The sequence below is a fragment of the Myxocyprinus asiaticus genome, chromosome 20, assembly GCF_019703515.2.
Source record: "Myxocyprinus asiaticus isolate MX2 ecotype Aquarium Trade chromosome 20, UBuf_Myxa_2, whole genome shotgun sequence".
Lineage (NCBI taxonomy): Eukaryota > Metazoa > Chordata > Actinopteri > Cypriniformes > Catostomidae > Myxocyprinus > Myxocyprinus asiaticus.
This window is the reverse complement of record NC_059363.1, coordinates 5,209,585-5,227,195: the sequence shown is the minus strand read 5'-3', so window position 1 is coordinate 5,227,195 and position 17,611 is coordinate 5,209,585. Positions and strand designations below refer to the sequence as shown.

The window sequence follows — 17,611 nt, the reverse complement described above, 5'->3', positions numbered from 1 at the left end:
CGCTCCGCATATCTCAGAAAACTTTGCGCCTGTTGTGGTCTCAGAGGAATAAGTGAAACTCCACTTCCCACGATGCCTTGTTTTATCTTCACAGGTTTGAAACTAGCAAGGGGCTTCTGACACAATAAAAGGCCACTTCAAGAGAGGGGCATAGTTTATCAGAGCTATAAGCTATATGGCTTGCCTTACTAAGCCTATAACATATTGGATTTCTGTTTCCATGGCATAATTGATTTGAGCTGCTGTTGCTCAGAAGCAATAATACTTAAATACAAAAAAAACAATTAAGTATGTGCTTGTGAAATGTGAGGGTAAATACTCACTCGTGTTGTTTTGCAGTATTTAAAAAAACACAAAGATGTTGCTCTACCTCAGAACTCTTTCGTAATTGTTTCTTTCTAACAATAGAAAAAATAAACAAACAAACAAACATCCATGCAGTAAATCTCTGTTGTGGATAATTGAAGGCTAGGAGTTCGCAAAAAAATCACTGTTTCCGCCAAAATAGCATAGTTACAAGAGTTATTGTTACTACTGCAAAATAATCCAAATTAATAAGCGAGCTCTTGGAATAATTGTGGTTCATTTCTTTTAAGGTGAGAGTAGAGGCTAATACCAAAGCTGCGTTCACATTGTCGGAAATTAACATGAAATATGTTAATTATGAAACTCTAGTTTCTACTCTGTGATGTCCTCGGACTGAGAAATTATTTGTTCTATAGAAGCTCTCATATCACCGAAATGGATTCAATGGTTTTTCATAATGACAGCAAAATGCTTTATTACCAGTGTTGGGAAGTAGGCAACTAAAAGTAACAACGCTACAAACTTAACTACATTTTTTATTAGCGTGACAGTAGTTCAGCTACAGTATTTTTACAAAAGTGACATTTTTCCAGTACCAAGCTCCATTTTCCGGCAAGTAGAGCTGTTACGTCACAAAAACGCTATATTTGTCACTTGTTATTGCAAATGTGACAACAGAGCCGAGGGAGTAATCAATCAAACACTCACAAGCGCTCAACTACTGTAAACCGTCCTCTCTCTCTTTCATGTAGCGCTGGAAAGTCATTGAATCATTGAAGTGAATCGGTTCTTTCAGACAGTTCTTGTAAATTAATTGGTTAAAATAAACGATTCCATTATATTTAGCATTGGGAAATCCGATTAATTTTAGTGCGCCGGTTCTTTTGGACTGTTCTTGTAAATGAACTAGATCACATTAATGATTCACTGATTCACTTGAGCCCCACACACCCTTAAAGTGGCTTTGCCTTCTTTTTTTTTCTTTTTTTATGAAATATTTAGTTATTACTTATTTTTATCACTATTTCGATAGAGTTTTATGAAATAGCATGTTTTCTAGTTTATTAGTGTATATTAACTAGTTTAAACTCAGTTTTTCACAAGTCCTGACATTTAATAGTAGAAAACTTTCCCCCGTCTTAGGTCAGTTAGGATCACTACTTTATTTTAAGAATCTGAAATGTCAGAATAATAGTAGGGAGAATTATTTCTTTCAGCTTTTATTTCTTTCATCACATTCCCAGTGAGTCAGAAGTTTACATACACTTTGTTAGTATTTGGTAGCATTGCCTTTAAATTGTTTAACTTGGGTAAAATATTTTGGGTAGCCTTCCACAAGCTTCTCACAATAAGTTGCTGGAATTTTGGCCCATTCCTCCAGACAGAACTGATGTAACTGAGTCAGGTTTGTAGGCCTCCTTGCTCACACATGCTTTTTCAGTTCTGCCCACACATTTTCTATCGGACTGAGATCAGGGCTTTGTGATGGCCACTCCAATACCTTGACTTTGTTGTCCTTAAGCCATTTTGCCACAACTTTGGAGGTATGCTTGGGGTCATTGTCCATTTGGAAGGCCCATTTGTGACCAAGCTTCAACTTCCTGGCTGATGTCTTGAGATTTTGCTTCAATATATCCACATGATTTTCCTTCCTCATGATGCCATCTATTTTGTGAAGTGCACCAGTCCCTCCTGCAGCAAAGCACCCCCACAACATGATGCTGCCACCCCCATGCTTCACGGTCGGGATGGTGTTCTTCGGCTTGCAAGCCTCACCCTTTTTTCTCCAAACATAACGATGGTCATTATGGCCAAACAGTTACATTTTTGTTTCATCAGACCAGAGGATATTTCTTCAAAAAGTAAGATCTTTGTCCCCATGTGCACTTGAAAACTGTAGTCTGGCTTTTTTATGGTGGTTTTGGAGCAGTGGCTTCTTCTTTGCAGAGCAGCCTTTCAGGTTATGTCGATATAGGGCTCGTTTTGCTGTGGATATAGATACTTGTCTACCTGTTTCCTCCAGCATCTTCACAACGTCCTTTGCTGTTGTTCTGAGATTGATTTGCACTTTTCGCACCAAACTATGTGCATCTCTAGGAGACAGAATGCATCTCCTTCCTGAGCGGTATGATGACTGTGTGGTCCCATGGTGTTTATACTTGCGTACTATTGTTTGTACAGATGAACGTGGTACCTTCAGGTGTTTGGAAATGGCTCCCAATAATAAACCAGAATTGTTGAGGTCCACAATTTTTTTTCTGAGGTCTTGGCTTATTTCTTTTGATTTTCAATCAAAATTTTTAATCAAGTCAATTAAAAGTGAAACAATCTGTCTGTAAACAATTGTTGGAAAAATTACTCGTGTCATGCACAAAGTAGATGTCCTAAATGACTTGCTAAAACTATAGTTTGCTAATATTAAATCTGTGGAGTGGTTAAAAAATGAGTTTTAATGACTAAAACCTAATGTGTATGTAAACTTCTGACTTCAACTATATATAGGTATGTACACATATTTTGAAACACTTGCCTGAAATGTTTCTCGTGATCTTAAAAATCTTTTGATCTCAAGGCGTATGCTTAAATGTTTTTAAATTAGTTTTGTAGACAAGGATATAATTGTGCCACCATATTAATTTATTTCATTATAAAACTAAAATTTAATTTAAAATTTTTTTTTTGAAATTGATGACTTATAATAAAATAATACAAATAATAAAGAAAAGCAGCCAATAAGTGCCCAACATAAATGGGAACTCCTTCAATACTGTTTAAAAAGCATCCCAGGGTGATACCTCAAGAAGTTGGTTGAGAAAATGTCAAGAGTACATGTCTGCAAATTCTAGACAAAGGGTGACTACTTTGAAGATGCTAAAATATAACACAGTTTTGATTTATTTTGGATTTTGTTTAGTCACAACATAATTCCCATAGTTCCATTTATGTTATTCCATAGTTTTGATGACTTTACTATTATTCTAAAATGTAAAAAAAAAAAAAAAAAAAAATTATAATAAAGTGTTTCAAAACTTTTGATCGGTAGTGTATATATATATATATATATTGTATATACAGTATACTTTTTGTTACTTTTAGCTACTTTTTGTTAGTAGCTTGTAGTTTGTACTTTTTTTTTTAATAGCTTGACTTGTAGTTTAACTTATAGTTATGAGTAGCTTGTAGCTAGGGAAACTACAGTTTCAAAGTAGCTTCCCCAACACTGTGTATTACTACGTACAGTATATTTACAAAGAAAGTAATTAATTATAGCCAATCAATACTTGCTATGTTAAAATAAAATAATAAAAATTAAAAAAGTTTTAAAAAAGTGTTTAAGCTACTGCTATTTTGATTGTTTTTGCAAGACAATGGACAAGTGAGGGAAGTTGGAGCATTCATAAAATTCAGAGTTTTCTGTTTTTTAGTCTGAAACTTTTTTTAAATATTACCAAATGTTCTCCATTTGATATGAACACAGCACATGCTACCACAGTAACTTGATAACAATGATAATCTGGCAGAAACTACAGTTATCATGGTAAAAGTTCTGTAAGGGAGAGCAAGGACAGTGTTATTAAAACTGGTGAAATGCAGGCTAAAGAAATGTAATATTTTGCAAAACTCATAGAAAAGCTTGGAAGTCTTATAGAGTTTTACCTTCAACATATTTCAGAGTGATATCTCATCACTGTCAGTGGAGTGGACAATGACATGGTAATTATATATATCTAATTGATTCTGCACAAATGAACCTCTTATGCATTTATGATGAAGGACTACATATAAAATACAGAAACTATATAATTTGAGATGTTTAGGAACTACAGTATATGTATTATGAAATATGCTATAATTAATATCAATGCATCTCATGTGATATCTACTGGGACATGGGAGAAGGGATGGATTACCATGGCGATGAGGTATGTTGTTGCCCTCCAAGGTGGAGTGTCTTGGGCCTAGTGGCAGAACAGGAGCTGGCATTAGCAGATCTCTCCCAGTATGGCTCGCTGTGGAAAAACGTGGAAAAGCTCTTAACGGCCGTAATGCGTAACTACACACTAGCAACAATTATGTGTACAACTATGATGAAAATCCAGTACAATTGATAATATCATAAAGCAATATATGGATTGGGATGTTCCAGTGACACTTGATTAAATAAATAAAACAACTAACACATTAAACTGGTGAAATGAACTAATGGCACAGACCTGATGTAATGCTACAAGAGTTGAATGATGGAATAAAAGCAGTTGGAAATGAGCCTACATGGAAAATTCTGGAATTCTCAAAAGCCAATAAAAGTGTATGAGCCGATAAAATATTAATTTATAAAATTAATAAGACATCAGTGAATTTTTGTTTGATATTTTATGAGGTTAGAAACCAGTATGAGAAATATAATGCAATTCTTATGACAAGTTTAAATTGGAAAGACAAGATTCTTGGGCATTTTATTCACTTTTCGATAAAAAATAAATAAATTAAATTGTTATTTGTGCTTACAGTACACACAAAACATTTAGGATTCATTCCGACTGTTGCATTACATGTTGTACATCTCTCAAATGTAATCGTTGCAAATCCCTGGATTTAATGTTGAATGTTTATTGACCGATTTTAAGAATGTTGTATTTATTTATTTTTCAAAAGAGAACAAATTTTCTGAGGTATTGATTCCAGGCTTGTCTCCACCGTGATGCGCTAAAGATAGTGGGTGCCGTCCTAATTGCTCGGCGTAAACACCCTCGTTCACACATTCATCTATGGCACTTGAATGCTAAAGAGCTTTTATTCGTTAAGGGCTCTTCATGAACGCTGTTAAACACCGGAGGTTGCTGGAGGATAAATGGGGAGGAATTGAAAAGTGAGTTTTTAACAGCAAAGGACTGATATCAGACAGGTGTGAGCATAGCAGTGTTCCTCTCTCTATCTCCGCTAGATTGATGCCTTGCAATTTACAAACTTCTACAGGCTACAATTCATTTAGCACAATAAATTTCCAGGAGGTATGGAGAGTGATGCCATTCTACCACCACTGAATGAAAACAACCTACACATGCAACGCGCCAACACACACACACACAAATAAAGCACTATGTCTCCACGGCCCAATGTAGGCCCATTTTGATTTTGTTTCATGGCCGTAAAAGGCAATATATATTGCAGACAGCAGAGGAAGATTTGGTCCATTTTTCAAAGCCGACTATATTACCCCTACACCACGCATTCTCCTTAAAAAATACCCTTTTCCGCACATGTTGGGAAAACTAATCCCCATCTGGTGCATTGTACTCTATAAAATGCTCCGACGTGGCCTTTCCGTGATTTCCAGGGAATCGCCGATATGATTGAAAATGTGTCAGGTTTGTAAGCAGGGCTGCTTCGGGTGCACGTATAAACAGCACCGCTGAACCTGACTGTTGTTTCACATAGTGTCCTAAATTTTGTAAGATTGTAAGGGAGGACCTGTGAGGCTCCCTTACAGTCTGGCTGGCTGGAGGACAGCTGAACGTTTGCCGGATATGTTCTCCTGTTGGTTTGGTCCAGGAAATCATATTAAGGATGTACAAAACGATATGTTTTTAAACTTTGACAAGTCGGTGGGTTGTCTGAACTGAACCACTAGTCAACTAGTTAGTCTGGAACCTGCATAATTAGGGGACGTCCACATAGAGGACACTTTTGTGTCCATTTGTGCTGTTTTAGAATTGTTTTTCAATGTAAACATGATAAAAATGGGTGACTTAAATTTATTGACACACTGTTTTAAATATGCAGAGTTCATGGCTCAAGACATTGGGAAAAAAAGGCCCATCTGCTTTTGTACACAGAACAACATGTAAAAAACTGAACAGACTAAATCCAAGAATGTGTAGTATTTCAATAGAGTTCTTGACAAAAATATCATAGTCTTCAAATGAACAGAGATGTATGGATTCTGCATAATTAAGTAAAAATGTAGCAATAATGTAGGTCCCACTTTATATTAGCTGTCTTTAACTACAATGTACTAACATTAAAATACTGACAATACATGTACTTATTGTGTAACTACATGCTGTTCTTCAACATTCTCACAAAATTCACGTTTGCTGCTAATGAGCTTGAGGTACGGGTAGGTTTAGGGGTAGGTTTTGGGGGTAGAGTTAGGTTTTAGGGTAAGGGTTGGGGTAGGGATAGGTTTAGGGTTTGGGGTAAGGTTAACAGTGTAACTAAAGATGTAACTAAATGCAGGTACTTTAAATGTAAGTACAATGCAACAACACATAATAAGTACATGTACATAATAAGTACATTGTATGTAAGTAGTTAAAGACACCTAATATAAAATGGGTCCAAAATGTATTGTGGAAGAGTTGAATTTGGTATAGAAGCTGCATTTTGATGGCTGTAGCTTTGTAGTTTAGTGTTTTAAAAATAAATTAAGAGATGTAACATCTAAGATAGGGCTTTACCATGCCAACTGTCTAACAATTAATGTCAGCACACTAAATTCACCCCTTTAAATCACCTCTGCCGGAAACTTATTAAAGGATTGTTCCAGGTTCAATACAAGATAAGATCAATCAACAGCATTTGTGGTGTAATGTTGATTCTCACAAAAAAAGAATTTAGACTCCTCCCTCCTTTATTTATTTATTTAAAGCAAAAAATCACTGTTACAGTAAGGCACTAACAATAGAAGTGAATGGGGCCAAAATATCAAAGGTATAGCCAAAAGACATAAACATGTGTTAACATGATTTTAATGTGACAACATCGCTTATTAACCCGATCTACAATTTTGTTGTTGTGAAAACGAAACTCTGTATTCCTGGTAATGGATATAACTTTACACAGATCAGGTTATTAAGTGATTATATGACACTAAAAACATGTTAACACATATAATGTTCACATCTTGTGGCTATACCTTAGAAACAGTGTGCATTTTAGTGTTTATGAACTGGTCCTATTCACTTCCATTGTAAGTGTGTAATTAACTGCTTTTTAATAAACGAGGGACAAGTCTAAATTCTTTTTGTGGTAATCAACATTACTCCACAAATGCTGTTGACTGAGCTTAACTTGTATCTTGGTAGACAACATCACTAATCAACTAGTTGGTTTTGAAGTTCTGTTCTGTTGGTTTTCTATAGTATCTGAGGATTTTAATCCAACATGATGGTATCATGTTAGAATAGAGTGGAATATACCAAAGGGCTGGCAGAAAGAAAAAAAAGAGAGGCCATTAAGTGAGTAGAGTAAAAGGAGGGGCAAGGAGGGCAAAGTTGCTGGGTGAAAGAATATTCTTCCATCTCCATCTTCTATTATTCTTCCATGGTATTCCAACAGTGCTCACAACACTGTTTCACCAAAGAAAAAACATAGAAGGCCAGTGCAGAGGTACAGCAGACCCATGCCGGATCACAGAGACTCTCAATTCACACAAAACGAAGAGCGTGTCAATCAAATACAGGAACACTATGCACATGTGTCATAGCCCCGCAAAATAACACTTTATTTTCCCTCAGCTGTGTAAATGGGAGAAAAATGAAACACAGAGAACTCTAGACACTTCCTATATGGGAAATGTTGAGAATCAACCACGGTAAGGGGCATTTCACACTACAAATGTTGTTGCAGACACGAATCTGTGTGCCATCAGCGTATCGGTTTGGTTTTTGGTGTGCAAGCGGTTTTTGGAATTCAGTTCACGGTAGAGATCACGTTCCTGGAAAAAACGTAGACTACTGTGGTTTGGAACCAAATAATATGACGTGAAAAGAGACCTGCTGCGACCAGGGTTGAACTGAACTCAAGTTTGAGCCGAGGTAGTTGACAAACTACCTTGTCTCATAGAAGCACGTTACTATACCTACATTTTTGCAAAATGACTTTTTGTGGCTCGTTGTACGTATCGCAACATATCGTTTCCTGGTAAAATGAACACTAAAGGTATTAAAACAACAACGACTTTTATTCACTTTCACACAAATCACAAATAAAACAGTTCATAAACACTTACTTTTCACCCTGTTCTCCACAATGCTATCTTATGACATTGACTTTTTCAACACTTTTACTATTGCGCATGACTTGGACTGCAATGCATTTTAACGTTTGCATTATATAGCCAACTATATTCACAAGCTTGTTCAAACACAATCAAATTGAGAAGTACTTAAGCTCAACTGATAGAGCATTGCACTTGCGATGCAAAAGAGCGGGATACGAGTCCTGAAGAGCATGCAAGTCGACACCTGAGCCGAAAGTGTTATAGAAGCACCATAAAAGGACATGGTTGCTTCAGTAATTGTGTTTTTCATCTCATATTTTCTTCTTATAACACTATCGGTTAGGTTTAGGTTTAAGGTTTAAGATTTAGGGTAGGGAGGTAGGTTTTGGTGATTTAAAACTCAAATGTCGTCAGTCATGTCATTTTCATAAGATCAATGTTATATGTCAACTACCTATCAAGCCAATGTACCAAGTTTGAAAGCAGCCTAGACCAAACAGATGAGTCCCATCAATGGTGAGAGATAGAGAAGCTTGTCTTCATAGAACTTCTGCTTGTTTGAAAACACACAGAGATCCATGACTCTCTGACATGTTTATTGGGCTGCTGTATTGACTGCTGGACTGGGTGAAGGGGCCGCCCGGCGTGATTTACTGGGCCTTTTATCGATGTCATCTTGAGGAGTGGGGTGAGTGACATTTACAGGTAAATTCTCCCATACAAGAGTCCATTACAATAATGCACAACCCATCCACAGTCTCCCCAGTACCCCGCTCACATGCTGACCGCAACCCAACTACCATCGCTGAGATAATAAATCTAGTGCACAGGGGCCAATGGCTCTGACCAGAGAGTTAACTTAACAATCACAGAGAAAAGGACCAGATTAGTCTGCTTGGACACGACGGACATAAAACTGACAGACAAAATACACAGAAAGAAAAATGTCTCGGTATCTGGAAATACAATTGATTTTCAAACTGAAGGGCAGTATTATGTAATACAGATATATCAACAGGCTCAAAAGAATATTTCACCCAAAATGAAAATTCTGTCATCATTTATTCACTTTACTCATATGCTGAGCCCAATTCAAATGTGGCAACACGTCAGTAACATCACACTTTATTAGTTCTTGCACGTCTTATGAACAAACATTATGACACAAGAGTCACAAGAACCAATAAGGTTTGATATTATTGACTTGTTTCCATATTTGTTACTTGAGGAGTTTATCAATGATTTTATTTTATTTGAGAGTGAATGAAGAGTCTGTTCATAGTACAACGTGATCGTATGCCTTCACGAGACTTAGAATTTGGCACATTAGTCACAACTTTTATGACACTTTTGGGTGCTTTTTTAAGCTTTAACATGAGTCACTATTAACTGCCATTGTATGGACATCAGTGACAGCAACATTCTTTAAGACATCTCCTTTTGTGTCCAGCAGATGAAAGAAAGTTATACAGGTTGGAAAGCACCCACTGTGAAATTTGGTGGAGGATCGGTGATGATCTGGTGCTTCAGCAAGGCTGGAATTGGGCAGATTCGTCTTTGTGAAGGATGCATGAATCAAGCCACGTACAAGGTTATCCTGGAAGAAAACTTGCTTCCTTCTGCTCTGAAAATGTTCCCCAATTCTGAGGATTGGTTTTTCCAGCATGGCAATGCTCCATGCCACACAGCCAGGTCAATCAAGGTGTGGATGGAGAACCACCAGATCAAGACCCTGTCATGGACACACATTGGCCAGCCCAATCTCCAGACCTGAACCCCATTGAAAACTTCTGGAATGTGATCAAGAGGAAGATGGATGGCCACAAGCCAACAAACCAAGTCGAGCTGCTTGAATTTTTGCACCAGGAGTGGCATAAAGTCACCCAATAGCAATGTGAAAGACTGGTAGAGAGCATGCCAAGACGCATGAAAGCTGTGATTAAACATCAGGGTTATTCCACCAAATATTGATTTCTGAACTCTTCCTAAGTTAAAACATTAGTATTGTGTTGTTTAAAAATGAATATGAACTTGTTTTCTTTGCATTATTGGAGGTCTGAAAACACTGCATCTTTTTGTTATTCTGACCAGTTAAATTACAATATTTCTATTTGGAATTTGGGAGAAATGTTGTCAGTACACAAAAATGATAATTTTACTTAAACACATACTTATAAATAGTAAATCCAGAGAAACTGATAATTTTGCAGTGGTCTCTTAATTTTTTCCAGAGCTGTATACATATACTGTATATATAAATGCAAACATTGTATTAAAATATGTAGCTAAATTCAATATAACATCTTTTAGTATGTGAAATGTTTTTATTTTTATTTTATTATATATTGTTTTATACGATTTTAACCACATTTTAGATATTTGAAAAATTTACAATTTCCATATAGCCTGTTCTATCCATATGAAGTCATTCTGCATGTGTAATAATGATATGACTTGTCAGTGCTTGAAATTTCTTGTCAGCTACATATTTTTATGCAATATTTACAACATTGGAACTTAAAAATTCAAATACATTTCCACATTTTCACATTTAAGTGCTTGTACTATTTAAAAAAAAAATTCAACTGTATGAATATGACCTGCAGTCTCTTATTTAACACTGTTACAGTGACAACAAAACATTTCAATTCCAATTTCACATGTTTTGCAAAGAAATAGATCGGCTTCTTTCAGCTTGTTGAACATGCATTTTCACTTGTGCATTTCTAATTTGCATTGGATGGTGGCAGAGAGCAGCAGAGAGTGCCAAGCACGTGAGTCATTGTCATGGTAACCAGATAGATTCTGAGCGGATTGCTGCATAACTAGAATGAAAGTATCGTCAAATCATCATGCAATGCAATAAAATATCTTCCCTTCCCTGCAATCAATACCAGACACGATACAAAGAAGGACATTGAGGATATTTAATTTCAAGGAAGTGAGCCTAACAACTGAAGGACATTATTACATTTTTTAGAGAAATGACGGGACACAGGGACACACCTCGTAAATCCGGGACCAACTTCTGGTCCCCCTAGTTTTCTAACTGCTTTGCTTCTCTCCATGATGTACTGCAGTGATTCCCGCCCGCTCTGTCTTTGCTATTGTAATAAGGGCAATAGGCCATCTGCTAGTGCTATCGCCGCATAGTGGCATCTTCATGTTAAGGTGATAGTGGGTTTAAAGGTTTAAAAACCTCCCGCAACAAAAAGGAAAACTAAATATTTTTAACGATTATTTTTATTTTAGTTTAGTTTTTTTCAGAGCCATGAAAATGTATTTTAGTTTAGCTTCAGATTTTCCAATTATGTTCAGTTTACGGAAAAAACATTTTTAGTTTACGATAATAAACTTGGTATGTCGTTGCCATGATATGGCCATAAATAAACACCCAAATCTGGGTTACAGTGAGGCACTTTCAATGGAAGTGAATGGGGGCCGATTCTTTTGTTTTGTTATAATACTCACTTTTTCTAAAGTATAGCCACAAGACATAAACAGTATGTGTGTTAACATGATTTTAATGTGATAAAATCAATTACTAACCTTTTGTGTGTAAAGTTATAGCCAATTTTACATATTTGTTGCCATGACGATGTAATGTCAACAAAACCTAAAATCCTAAAACGACTGTAAAAATTACAATTTAAACAATTTTACAGCACAAATAATACATTAGTGTTAACAGAAGAATTAAAGTGCTTTTATAAAATGATAAGCTTCACATTTCTGCCTTTAAACCCTCCAAAAATTGGCCTCATTCATTTCCATTGTAAGTGCCTCACTGTAACACAGATGTTTGCTTTTTTTAAAGAAAAGGAGGGACGAGTTGAAATTTTTTTTTTTGTGGTTATCAACATTATGCCACAAATGCTGACTGAGCTTAACTTGTATTGAACCCGGAACATTCCTTTAAAATATAAGGTTCAACAGGGCAAAAGGCTCTTTTGATTTGATTTTCTCCCAAAACACTAAATAGCAACAAAAACTACCACAGCACTAAACACCTGTATGCACTGGCAAATTTTCCTGTTCCATGAGAACTTTGCGTGTAATGTCTAATATTTGATTTTTTTTGGCAATTTGATCTTTTTTTTCTTTTTTTTTTTAAACATTGCACATTTATGTAGCTAATGAAAATCCCTAAAATGAACACATTTCTTTTTAGTTCCAGTTTTCCAGTTTTGTTTAAGGTTATTAAATAAATAAAAAAATAAAAAGAATTATAACTGTCCAATAAGTGAAAGGACAGTATTTGGGGTAAAAGGCCCCTATTAAATACGTTGTTTTATCTTGAGTGGGGTGAATACATTTGTTATGAAAAATGTTCAAAGTGGGCTCACATTGACTCATCCAATCATAATAGAGATTAGTTTGTTTATAGAATACTTGAGATGTAATAAAAAGCCAAACGTGTTTGAAATTAACATGAAATGGTGGACTTTTTTTAAGTGGTTATTTTGAGTAAGCATTATTTTAATTTGTTACTCAAAAAAAGTATCTTGCTGTCTCAAAATGATTTGCATTAGTTGACAAATTGTGCCCTATAACTATTGCCCCGGTATCTACACAATATCACTTTAACCCCCCTAGGGGCCTTTTTCCCCAAGTGTGAGGTAAAAGACTGCCTTTTTTTTTTTTAAACTGAATTTTAATAGAAACAACTTTCCGTTGTTATTTATTTTCACACAAATGATGTTGCTCTATCAATAATCAATTATATTTTGACCTTGGTACATTTTGTGATCAAAAAAAAAAAAAAAGAAAAAAGGAAAATTTCCTTAAGGGGTGCCTTTAGCCCTGTTGAACCCTACTGTATGTACATGTTCAAATTCCACTAGTATTGGAAAAATTTCAATTTTTGTGTTATTTTAACATTTATGTTGCATGCATGTACAAGTACAATATGTGACGTTTTCATTTCAGTGAAAACCATTTATGAATAAATGAGAAATATTTAATATGTGCTTTGCATATATTGCCATATATCAGATTTTTGTGTACTCATTTTCTATAGAAAATGTAAAAATCTAGTTATAAATGTTAATAATCACCAAAAACAGTTCTCCTGCAAAGTAATATAGTTCATTGGTTTAACTGTAGGCTGTTTGCAGCTGGTACATGATTGTAGAATACACTAACAAACATGACACAGAAAGTTTTGTGTGGTTGTGTTTCAGTTGTAGTGAGGGTTAGAGACCTGACCTGTGTGTGTGTGTGTGTGTGTGTGATAGAAACTGTTCAAGCGCAGCTACAAAAATAAATTATTAAGAAGAGTCTGCTGCACCACATCAAACCACAAACTGAGATATTCACTGCGGTACAGGGACAAGAGTGCCGTCATATCTGTTGAGCGTACTCACACGCTTAGAAATAGAGACAAACCGTTGTTCCAATTGTTCCTACTCTTAAAGGTATAGTTCACCCAAAAATGAAAATTCTGTCATTATTTATTCACCCTCATGTCGATCCAAACTTATATGAATTTCTTGCCTCTGTGGAACACAAATGGAGATGTTAAGCAGAATGACAGTCATAGTCACTATTCACTTTCATTGTAAAAGATGCAACAAAGTGAACTGGGAAAACCATTCTGCCTAACATCACCTTTTGCATTCCAAAACTCCCAAAATAATCACTCTTTTCAAACAGATTCCAGAAAACTCCCTCTGTCTTCCATTGGTCATACAAAAACATATAGTCCAACCCCAAACTCACACCATTGGTTGAGTCAATATATATGTGTCAGGAAGGATGGGTCGCTCACAAACAAAGAGCAATTCTTTAAAGGGGTCATGAAATTGAAAATCAAATTTTCCTTCATATTTAGACACATAAGAGGTAAATGTACTATAAAAACATACAGTAAATTTCAGAACTTAAACTTCCTCCCCAGCCTAAAAAGAGCTTTTACAGTTCACACCTTTCTGAAACGTCTCGTTTTGAAAACGGTGTGTTCGTGACGTCACAAGACATTGCTCAGTTGTATTTACGTGCCCCACAACATGCGTCATCACACCCTTGGCCCCGCCCACTGGCGTTCAGTTCATATCATAAACAGAGAATGAGAGAGACAGGCCTAGTGTGACCAGCTAAACACTGAACACCAAAGAGGACCCATCTGGACTACTTTGAAGTGTTTTTTTTGTTGTTTTTTTTGTGCATATAACATGCATTAGACAGACGTCTTTGACTGTTGTCATGTTTATCGCGCCAATTTCAAAAGACACAGTGTCATGTTACAACTCAAATACAGAGCTGCTCTGCGTCTTGCTGTTCTTGCGCCCATCTGCACTATTTTTAATTGTTTGTGTATGTAAACAAGCACTAGCTGGACATCTTTGACCGTTTGGATGCGTTTCAGGTGATCTGTGCCTCAGTGCACCAATGTGTGTGCATTTTGTTCATCGTGCCATGAACTCTGTGTGTGTGGCTAAATCACTGTGGACTGCTTGTGAACCAGTCATAATACGATTCAAGCTTTGCAAAGGAACTGTTATTGAAGAATGGGGCAGATAAAAACACTTGAACTTGACCGCAAAACTGAGTAAACAGCTTCATTCATGAATATTTCACATGTCATGATTGTTTGATAGTTTATGGTGCTTTTGTGCTTACGGTATTTGAACAGTTTAATACTGTATATTCAGATGCAATGTGTTGGATGTGCATTATGTGTAAACCCTGAAATTTAGTTTTATAATGTTGTGGAGCTTGTCCATTCTCTTTCAATTGAGTTTCAGATATGGCTGTTTTTGAGGGGCTGCACGATGTTAGCCAATCAGAACAGTGGCCATTTACACTGAAGTTTAAAGGAGACACTGAGGCCAAAACCGAGTGTTTCAGACAGAGCGCCAGAGACAGGGTGGAAAATGATCATTTATTTCTTAGCAATGACAGTTTTGGTGCAAAAAAACTTTACTGACATTATCAGTGGACCTCAAGAAAGATAATACAATTATATAAAGAAATGGCATTTCATGACCCCTTTAATAATGCCACAGAATCAACTAATTTCAACAAACCAACTTTACAAATTGCTTTATTTTTTAGTTGTCTCTAACTCTGAGAGCCCAGCATTGCAGAATTGCAATGTTGGTTTACAGCAATCAAACAATACCTATTCTTTATTAAAAATAAATCTATACATAAAAGTAGCTGACACTCTGAACTCTCAATCGAAAGCAATTGTGGCACAGTGTTGTTATATTTTCAATTTGTCCCTCGTTTATCCCCTCGTGTATAAAAAAGTAAGTACAGTAAGGCACTTACAATGGAAGTGAATGGGGCCAGTCCATAAATTATAAAATACACACAGTTTCAAAAGTAAAGTCACAAGATGTAAACATAATTTGTGTGAACACTGGTAGCTGAAAGCATAATCAAACCAGCCGAAATATTTGATAAACAAACAAGCAAGGAATGTGTAGAACTTTATGAATGACGGGTGTTCAGATTATGTGTCCGACCGATAATAAGTAATAACCATCACACTTTCCTCTATAATTTTATTTCTTGGAAAAACATTTGTATAATAGTCCCATATTTTTCCAAACAACACCAAGGATAAGTCATTATGAGCCAACTGATAACTGCTGCTCTATAAGTCTGTTCTCAGCCGTAACCCTCGGGCCTAAAAGCTGCGCCCTGCCCCATGCCAACACGCAGCTAAAGACACCCTAAGCTTTCAGCGCACGGAATCAAATCCCAGCCAGTGTTTCAGTTCACATTAGGTGAATGACACTCACACATATGCTTTGCTGTAAGTGCCAGAGGAGAAATGTGAATGATTCAGACCGTGTGTGTGCGTGTGTGTGTCTCCCAGCTCTCAGCAGTGTAGGTGTGCGGCAAGAACTGCGTACCCTCGGCAGGCGTCTAGATTGACTCTCTCCTGTAGGCTATAATGGGTAACATCTCTGATGTCATGAACTTGAGTGAGACACTAATGATGCCGATTTATTCAAAACTACAGCTCTTAATTATCATTCCGCACTTGTTCTTTAAGGGCATGTGCACTTCCCTGCGCAAGCAGAGCTGGGAGGAATACAATCCATGCTGCGTAATTCCAACACCATCCAATAGGTGGTACAGAGCACAAAGTAACCTAGGATGTATTCCACTTCAATTTAAATATCCACTGGCTAACTTCTTTAAGAACTTTCCCTCGGAGGAATCCCCGATGCCATTTTGGAAGTGGGCGAGGGAAGTTTCTGCTGACAGACCCTCAACCCCTTGATTTTGACTGAGGGAGCGAGCCTACTCAGATGTACGCTTCAGGCAGTTCCATATCCCACAATGCAACACGATTGTGACATCACAGCAGATCGCGCTTCACCTAACCACACGGCTGCTTTAGTGAATGATATAATGCAAAGCTGTTTAGAGATGTAAGTGAAGTTAGGTCAAATAAGCAGTTTAGAAGAGTTATATTGAGATTAAACACCATAATACTTGTAGCTCCCTTAAACTAACACAGTCATAGCCTCTGAATTAATAGCAATTTTAGCATTTACATAAATCCAACAATTAATTCTAATAAAAAGTTAATTTACATAAAACAAGATGTATACATAAGCATCTGAAAATACAACTAAACTTGTAATTTGTGCTGTGCTTGCATCAATCTCTAAAGACGTTTTCTTAGGTGCGAAAATCAACAAATAATTCCTCAAAAAGACATCAATCTTATTGCATAGTGATAACAATCTCCAAGTGATCAAGAGCTTTGGCCGTTCCATTTAAACCCGCTGCACAGGTTCCGCCAGTAGTGGGCGCTTGGCAATGTAAGCAATGACATACATCTGAGCCCATGAGACAGAGGGAAGTTAGCGAGGGGAGGGCATACAAATTTGAAGTGAAACAGCCCTAATGGGCGGCGCTAGGGGTGGGCTACCGGGCTTAAGCCCTAAATGTTTTAAGCAAAGCCCGAATGTTTTTGTTATCTTGTTGAGATCACAAATGTACAAGTTCTTCCATATCAATTCGATACTCAAATATAAATATATTTTAATATTAAGTGTGCTTTTGCTTCTTTTTCATTATTGTGCTGAGGAGACGGCAGATTTAATGATAAAGGAGTAACATTTAGTCCATTTCTTACTCAAAACCAAAAAACAAAAATGGAAAACCGAAAGGGACAAAAAAGAATGCTTTTTTTAAACATGTTTTAAAGTATAAAGTGTTAAATGCAAGCACTTCTGATCTTTGATTGTATTAAAGGCTTTTGGTTTTGGTTCCAGTAATATTTAATGATTGACTTTCTATAAATGACACCTCACAGATGTAATATATAAACTT

The 17,611-nt window shown here is 36.4% G+C and overlaps 1 protein-coding gene across 2 annotated transcripts in view; it reads right to left on the bottom strand.

The window, feature by feature from the left end:
* LOC127411510 (neuronal PAS domain-containing protein 3-like) overlaps nucleotides 1–17,611 on the bottom strand; it is a 400,645-nt gene that overhangs the window by 299,064 nt on the left and 83,970 nt on the right. For both annotated transcript variants that reach the window (XM_051647156.1, XM_051647155.1), the window contains exon 2: nucleotides 4,218–4,316. In XM_051647156.1, coding sequence (XP_051503116.1) covers nucleotides 4,218–4,316 — 99 coding nt within the window. The remainder of the gene's footprint in view (nucleotides 1–4,217; nucleotides 4,317–17,611) is intronic.